This window comes from Colossoma macropomum, unplaced genomic scaffold (assembly GCF_904425465.1).
Source record: "Colossoma macropomum unplaced genomic scaffold, Colossoma_macropomum, whole genome shotgun sequence".
NCBI classification, from domain to species: domain Eukaryota; kingdom Metazoa; phylum Chordata; class Actinopteri; order Characiformes; family Serrasalmidae; genus Colossoma; species Colossoma macropomum.
Genome location: NW_023494785.1, coordinates 9115934 through 9124850, shown reverse-complemented (window position 1 = coordinate 9124850; position 8917 = coordinate 9115934). Strand labels below are relative to the sequence as shown.

General features: G+C 45.0%; 1 protein-coding gene across 1 annotated transcript; it reads left to right on the top strand.

Moving 5' to 3' along the window:
* Positions 1-929: 929 nt before the first annotated feature.
* klf6a (Kruppel-like factor 6a) lies at positions 930-8691 on the top strand. The gene is made up of 4 exons (XM_036582436.1): positions 930-1438; positions 3340-3931; positions 4935-5058; positions 6039-8691. Exons 1-4 carry the CDS (start codon positions 1337-1339, stop codon positions 6088-6090), a joined length of 870 nt encoding a protein of 289 aa, XP_036438329.1. The 5' UTR covers positions 930-1336; the 3' UTR covers positions 6091-8691.
* Positions 8692-8917: the final 226 nt, after the last annotated feature.

Here is an 8917-nt window from a genome sequence, read left to right as displayed (position 1 = left end):
GCTAAGCTGTAGAGAAACTCATGAGTCAGAATTATTCACAATGGTGGTGATAGGAACCACCCGTCCAAAATGTTTGACGCCTCCAAAACATAAAAACAGGGTTTTGGCCTAAAAAACACCACATCCTTGGTGGAGAGGCATGTTGTAAGCCAAAATAGCTCCCAAAAGTAAACCTTTTCCCCCAAATCTACTACTATTTTAACACGATAAACATTGCATATAAAACTCAGAAGACACTGGTCATTTTGGACATTGGCTATTACAGTGTTATGCATATGTGATGACTCCTCGTTCCTATCACCACCACTGTAATGAAATCAGAGTCAGTGAGTTTCTCTACAGTGCACACACATCAAAGCATGTTGTTTACGTCTCCGATTTGGACAGAAATGCTTGAAAATCACCCTTTAAGGTCTGCTAAGGTTGTTTAGAAAGTTGTAGAAACGTTTGGACCCACAAAAAGGGGAAAAAAAATAATGTTACCACATAAGTATGACAAGAATTTACCAGAAAGCGTCACGGTATTGCTCAAATATTAGCTTTACGTGTGATTACAAGCCCTCAAAGTGAGCTAAAGTGGAGTGAACCAGCCACCACAGTGAAAAAATAAAAAAAAATAAAAAAATATAATAAAAAAGCAGAAGCAGAGAGAGAGAGAGAGAGAGAGAGAGAGAGAGAGAGAGAGAGAGACGGACTACACGAGACAGAGCGAGGGAGCGAGAGAGCGCAAACCGCTTATATATGGGTCTAAAAATAACCGCCCAATCAGTGCGCAGGGCCGGACGCTCGAACGGACCAATGGAGGCGAGCTGATCTGCATAACGCTCTACGATTGGCTCACGGTGATATCATTTGCGTCCGCACAACCTGTTGGCCCGCCATTGGTGGGACTGGTGAGGAGGCGGGGCCGACGAGACTGCGAGGTTTGAATAGAGAAGAAGTTTGACAGAGCGCGGCTCTTCTTCCAGCTGAAGTTCGGCGTCGCTGCTGTGGTGGCCAATGTGAGTGAGGGAGCGCGCGAGCGAGTGAGAGAGAGAGAGAGAGCGAGTGTGTGAGAGAGGGAGGGAGAGATCTCCACAACACACACGCGCACGCACACACACACACACACACACACTCAGTGGAGCGACGCTTCTTCACTGCTTTGCTGTTGCATGTGCGAGACAGACGCGCGTACGAGACGAAGACGAAGAGGGAGAAGAAGGAGAAGGACACGCTCGCTGCTGTCAGACACCGTGGTGTTGACAGGAGAGCACGACTAGAGAACGGGAGAGAAGACCTCACAACTTCTTCCAGCGCGTTTTTTTCTTTCTCCCTTTTCGGGTGGGATTTTGCCATGGATGTGCTACCGATGTGCAGCATCTTTCAGGAGCTTCAGATTGTCCACGACACGGGCTATTTCTCAGCCTTGCCCTCGCTGGAGGAGTACTGGCAACAGGTAAATGTTTCTCTCATTGTATTGGACGTCACTTTCTTGCAGAAGCTCGTTTAGACGTTTCTGGGAGCGATAAAGAAGCTTAAGCTGGCTTGTCAAATAAGAATTCCCCGTTCCACCTTAAATTCTGCAGCAGTTGACGTTCTGGCGCCTGAGGCTGAGACGCCAGAATGGTAGCTGCTGCAGCATTTAAGGTGGAACGGAGAATTCGAATTCTAACAAGCCAACTTCGCCCTCGTGTTGGGGTTTAGGAGTAAGTGAGGCAGTCAGTGAGTGGTCTGATCTGTGCTGGTGGGCTGGTCCTGCAATAATAAAGCAGTGGTTTCTGCGCAGGAGCCTGCAGCTGTGGTGGTAACTTAGTAACGACGAGGGGAAACGCTGTCAAAGTGCAAGTCAGTGTCGCCTCCTCCCGCTGATAGTTGGAGCGGGCGAAGTAGGTTACTGTATCAGTGAACCTCGTAGAGTTACAGAGTGTAGTAATGCCTTTTACGCTGTTTCCTTCACGCTGCAGCTCAAGTTGAGATAAAAGCAAAGCAGAAAACATGTTAAAAGGCTCTGTTAGTCCTAATATTAGTGCCTGATTGTGCTAAGAATGGTCACAAAAATAATCTGGCTGCTAAGTGAAGGTCTGTTTGTCTTCTGTTTTGGCGGATACACATGCCCATAGGAAATCAATGGCACATGAAATATGAAATAACACCCCAACAGGAGGCTGGCTTTAGCCTGATAGCGGTGTGACAGGCAAATATGTGACGTGCTTTTTTTCCCTTGAGAATGTTTCATGATTGAAATCCAGCCAGGTAGTAATCCCTCAGGCGGTTGAGGTTCTCGGAGACGAGCCAAGAGCCAAGCACTGTCTCAAATGTGTTCATACTTGCATCCCCAGTGGTTAAAGACCCTGGGAATGTGCTGTTCTTCTCACCCACCAACCCCCCCACCCCCACCAAACCTTCCATCACCTCTTGGGCAAGCAGAATTGGAGAACATTGTAGAACACTGGAGAACATTGGTGAACTGGACGGTATAGTGGAGAGGAGACAGCATTCGTGCTGAGAGTAGATGTTAAGTGGTGCTGCATTTGAAGTCACCACCTCACCGCTGCTGGGGGTACTTCTGCTAAGAAGAGCAGCTGCTCATTTCAAACCAGCAGTTGGTTGGGGTTTCGTGAGCACCGGGGCTGCCTGAATGAGGAAACTCAGCATAACCAGAGCAGAAGGAAGTGCTGTGGCTTCCTTAAAAGGACTCTAAAGCGAGTGCATGACTCACTCGGCCACTGTTAACCGAGAGAATAAATGTTAGTCTTTCAGAATGAGGCTCTGCAACGCAAGCTTAGGCCAAGCTAAATTTGGACACAATCAGGCTGAGAGCACCATAATTGGATTTTTAGGTGTGTTAAACGTCCAATAACACTTTGACATGCGGAATGATGCAGTTTCTGTTCAGAAAAAATGACTTATCATTAGATGTTTCAGAAAATTCTGTCAGTCAATGCTGTTTTTCCCCCAAGGCAGAACTCAATCCAGAGCTAAAGAACACTTTCAGACTCACTGTCAGATATTGCAAGAGACAGAGGCAGGGATTTGGCATGATATGTGCATGGAAATTGAACTTCCTTCGCTTTAACCCAGAATGAGAGGTGGTGGAAACATTGTTCCTTATTAACACTAAAAGGGAAATGGCTTTAAGTGTGTTATAATTGTATGACTACATATTAAGCAGAGTGAATTTTAATGGTAGACAAATGCAGCATTGAGAGTCTTGCCTAAGCACTTCTTGCTATAGCATTGGCATTCCTGTTCTTCCCTGAACGAGGAATTGTACCACTGGTCTTGCTAATGATGCTCTCCACTATAGTAATGCCAAATATAAGGAGCCCTAACCACGTGTTCTATGTTCCATGGCAGACATGCTTGGAGTTGGAGCGCTACCTGCAGAGCGAACCTTATGTCTCAGCATCCGACCTGAAGTTCGAGAGCCAAGAGGACCTCTGGAGCAAACTGATCCTGGCATGCGGGGACTCAAAGGGTGACCTGGACTCAAACGCGAACCTCGTGCGGGTCAAGGAGGACCCAGACAATCAGGACAGCCAGGCCCTGGAGACCAACAGCGTCAACTCGGATGCCAGCAGTGAGGCTTCGGACAGCTCTGAGGAGCTCTCACCCACTCACAGCTTTAGCTCCAACCCGCTGGGCTCGGTGCTGGCTGAGACGGGACACTTGGGTTCGTCCATCATCGCCACGCCTCCGTCCTCTCCGGAGGCGCTGCAGGAGCCCAGCGTGGCGCAGGTTTGGGGGTCCATACAGACTGAACTGCCCCTGCCCGTTAAGATCAGACACGGGGGCATGGCCAAGGTTTCGGGCACGGATAAGTCGGGTTCGGCCGGAGGGGACGCGTCTCCGGACGGGAGGAGGCGAGTGCACCGGTGTCACTTCAACGGCTGCCGGAAAGTTTACACAAAGAGTTCTCATTTAAAAGCACATCAGCGCACTCACACAGGTAAGAACGCACTGCTTTTAGTTTTGTTTTGCTCTTTCTTTCTTTCTTTCTCTTTCTTTCTTATTCACATACTTTCCCACAGGTAAGATGAATGAGAGCGCAACGCTATCTGCTTTAATCAAACATCCACAGTTTCTCTTTCTCTCTCATATATGGATATGCACATGCACACAGGCGTGCATACCAGTCTAGCACCAGCTGGGATGCCCCTGTGATTGCCGCTGTGTCACATTTACGTAAGCTAGAGGAAAATACCCAGTGTTCCTTGCTGGTAACCGGAAGTGTACATTCATCACAGATTAACTGAAGCTTCTGTAGCAACGTTATCAAAGTGAATCTACATGGAAGGAACCTCATCCTGTCCAAAATTAATACTGAAACTGCTCAATTGACTGAGATTCATGTGTTCCACTTGAGCAGTTGTGTAATGGTGTTGAGAGTTCACTCAGGTTGTCCCCAGCTGCAACACCATTGCCACTCTCTGCATATTTGCCTTGCATGACTGCACGCCTAAACGGTGACCTAATCTGTTTGGAATGTGGCTGTGCCCTGCGGGGGGAGAGGGGGGAGGGGGGGGAGAAGGCCTAACAGGATGAAAGGAACCTGCTCTACCAAAACACTATTGGTTTCGTCATGGGAAAGGGCCAGACATTTCAATGGGGGAACTGGGTGGCCCACTTTTTTTTTTTCCCCCTCTCTCTTTCTCTGTCCCTCTCTGTCTCTCTCTCTGTTTCACTCTTGCTCTCCGCTGTTTTAAAGGGCCTTGTTCTGGACAAAACACGGCCTATGTGTGGAGCTCATTGTTCATTCATTCAAATGCTATTTATGTTTACAAGACACAGAGGCAGAACTTGAAGCATTCCGATCATTCCCAGCTGAATGCTGCAGCTGACTGTGCATTAAGGCTCATTCGCCTGCCGCTGATACATTTATGATGCTGTAAAGGTGAGCCCTGTATGCCTGGTCCCCTGTGCCTGAAGGTGTTTGTGTTTTTCGTTTACAGGTGAGAAGCCGTACAGGTGTTCGTGGGAAGGCTGTGAGTGGCGTTTTGCGCGCAGCGATGAGCTAACCCGGCACTTCAGGAAGCACACGGGTGCAAAGCCATTTAAATGCAGTCACTGTGACAGGTATGCTCTTCTTCTGTATCTCTGTCTCTCTCGCTCTCTCTCTCTCTCTCTCTATCTCACTGTCTTGTTCTCTCGGTCTCGCTCTTCCTCCTCTGTGACACAGAGAATTCTGACAGTTATCGCAGCACGTCTGTCTTTTTACCGGCTGCCTGTGCCTTTGATGTGCGCAGCTAGTGAAAATACAATAGATTTCGCATTCGCCGCATTGATTCCTTTTATCTGTTCATCGATGGCAGTCGTCACATTATGCTTGGATTTCATCACTTAATTGCCTAATCGGATTAAATGCTTGAAAGAGCAATGGCAACAGTATCGTATTTCCAGAATATTGATATCGACTGGGGTTTTTTTGAGCAAATGCGCCGAGTATTCAAACAGAGGCACAATGCGTCCCTCCGTTCTCTGCCGTGCTTTTAAAAGACTCGTTGTCCGCTCGACTTCTGTTTTCGGCGCTGGTTGTTTGTTCCCTGTTTGGCTAATGAAAACATGCAGCAACATAAGACACTGAAGAAGTTTACCTTTCATTTGGTTCCTATTTTATAGCTGTACATGTACATGATAGGCCGAAAACTCGTATCAGTGCGTGGGGGGCGTTCTTGATCTATTCTGGTAGCTCAATCTGTTTCTTTAAATTATTTTATGGATGTGTGGAGCTTTATTTACAGCAGATGTTGTCAGAAAGCATGTTTAGCAATCTAGCGCCTAATGATCAAGCCTAGGACGGCATCCTGTTTATTGTAGTTGCTGCTGCACAGAGTATCAGAAAGCACACTTTCCTCTTTACTGCATACATGCTAAAAAGAGTTCAATGGAGTGATGCCATAGAAGAACCACTTTTGGTTCCCTAAAGCATTTTTCAGAGAATAGCTATTTAAAGAAATGGAATGTGCAACTGTGATGAACCTTCTAAGCCTAAAGAACTTCCACATCTACACCAATTTGAAGGTAACACTCTCTTTTCTCCTCTGCCTTTTTTCCAGGTGTTTCTCCAGGTCAGACCACCTGGCCCTGCACATGAAGAGGCACCTCTAAAGCAGGTTGTGTCCGTGCGCCGTGTGGGGATATGTTCATTTGTATCCTGACCAGCCTCCTGGTTGACCTGCCCTTTTGTTTAAGGGAGGGTAGTGGAGTGTTCCAGCCAAAGCATGCCATTTTGCACCGAATCCTGTGCCTCCGGGTCCCTCGGGAGAAAGGCCTACTGACTGGTTGTGGAAAAAAAAAGAAAAGAAAGAAGAGGACAAGACAAAATCATGCGCGAAGAAGCGATAAATGAAGGACTTTAAAAATAAAAAAAAAGAATATTTACAAAAAAAGAGAGGAAAAAATCAGACAAAAACAACAAACGAATGAATGAATGGTGTGTGTTGTATGGTGCATGTTTTGGGACAACTCCTGGACAACCAATACACTGGTACTTATTAAAAAAAAGCCTGTCTGAGGGTGAACGAATGCGGTCGCTGAGTGTGAGGGTGACTGTTTGGTGCGTGAGTTGAGGAAAAGGCTGGGATGGGGGGCTACCAGTGTGTCGCTGCAGACTGAGTGATGTTGGGGGGGGAATCAAGTTCCGTTTTTTGTTCTGTGAGGGGAAAAAAAGTGTGTCTGCTTGTCAGTGTGGAAGCAGGGACTCTTGCCAAACCCCCCCAGGCTTTGTATCACAAAGGGGACGAGGAGGTTTTGGTTACTTCTAAACCCACCCACCCATACAAAACCCCCTTTTTAGAGGGTCTGCAGAGTTCCCGGCCCTGAATGAAAGTGGCTTTTTGGTGTTTGGTGCAGCTACTAAATGTGCAATGTGTTCAGTAGCTTGTTTTCTCGACAAGCTACAAAAAAAGCTCTTTTGTTGTCCATTGTATAAGCTGTGTGCTTAGAGATAAAAACACAAAAACTATAACTTCACTATCATAGACAGGTGTTGCATGGTATTAGGGTTTGTACTCCTTTTTTTCCTGTTCTTTGTTATCAGGACTGCTAATAGATTCCAATAAAGTGCAGCTAAATACGAATGGTTAAATGTTACAATATTGTACATAAATGGATTGATGATTCTTCTCTTTAAATCCCCCCCTGCTTATGCCTTTTTTTTCTTTTTTTTGCGAGGGAAAACCACTATTGCTTAGCTTTTTCTTTTTAGTCACAAATCTGTTTTTTTCCCCTTCCACTCTGTTCAGTTCTCTCTCTCTTTCTCTCCATTTTTACCTGTTATTAATGCACTGTTGACCTTAATGGTGCCTTATGCAAGTGACCTTGTCCTGTGGAATAGATTGGTCCTTGGGGGTCACACAATGTCTTGTATGAGTGATCGAAATAGCTTTATTAAGGCTCCATTTCCAATGAAAATGCACCTTTCTTTTTTTCGGAAAAGGCCACTCCGACCGAACCCTAACAGAACTGTAGCTTCAGGACAACTTTCGTTCACTCAGATTACATTTAAACCTAAATATGTAGTAAGATAGCAAAGTCTATAAGAGTCACCATGCAAAGCACTTAAAACAACAGCTTTTTATTTGTTTACTACCATGTAATATCTAATGAATACTAGAGAGGTCTATTTGAATGGTACAAAAAAAAAAAGTGGAATCTGTCAAAACCACAAAAACTGGTCTGGTCATTGCGTAACAAGGCTGGAGGAGAATGGGGGTAAAATGACGCAGCTGCTCTGACAGGCGTTTGGCAGTGAGTTTTAGAAGACCGGGCCTGTATCCCCTGCAACCAGGACGGAGGAAAAAACCTAAAGATTTATTGTAATTAACAAGCCCTAGCAGGACAGGCCTCGCCTTGTACTGCATCTGTGTAATGAATTACTAAAGGCTTTGCTGGCATAGACTCTGCCACAGACTGCTGACTCTGGCAGTTTGCTATTGACCTGTCTGGATGGCGTTGTTTTAGCCCAGCAACAGTATTATGGAAACAGAGAACAGGCGTCCAGAAAGATAAAGATAAATCGCTTCTTTTCAGCCCGTACAATGTACATTTACAGACGTGGAATCGAAGCCTTTGGGCTGGCAGACAGGTTCGCTGGCTGTTCGTGTGCATTGTAAGCATTTTGTGAGAGTTTTATTCTTTATTTCTTTGGCCGAGGATGAATCAGATCTATAGACGCAAATATCGAAATACATTCTGTAAAAGAGTCGAGTCTGACACAGCAGACAGTAACTCTCTTTATCAGGGAAGTGCTGTACTTTGTCTAGAGAGTGGAAGAGCAGCAGTGCTCCATGGATTTCAGATCAGATTGGAGCTGTAGGAGGATCAGCATGAAGAAGCTTGCTGCTACAAAATCAGAGCCAGCAAGGCTTTCTGTGGGCAAAGAGAACAGTACATCCTGTCTACGAAACAGTGGCCAACATCATTCAAGCGGCAATAGAGCCTTAATGAAAGCCTCCCATTTTGCTTGTAACTATAACTGACGCTTTCTATCACTCTTTTCTCTCACAGTTTCCCCTGTTGTCTATTATAGAATATTTGTAAGAAATTGAAAAGAAAGAAAAGTTAAAAATGAAATACAAAAAAAAAACATTTTCTAAGATTTTTATTTGTTCTTGCTTTATATAAATTTTATTTGAAATTGTTTTGCAAAATTGTTCTATTTCTGTATGAATGTATTTTTTATTGGAATAATAAGAAATTCTTATCAGACATCATTTGCTTCGTTGTTTTGCCTCATTTCCTTTCAGCACTGCTTCTAGACGTTTGGAGGACTGCCAATGTAGTACTAACCCATACAAATAATAACATAATATCTTGGAAATATATTCTACTGATATTTTGGAATATACTTACAACATACTCTTCTGTTCAAAAGTAACAATTGCTGTTCCTTTAATTAAACATATACAAAGTATATTGAAAAACTACATCCTAA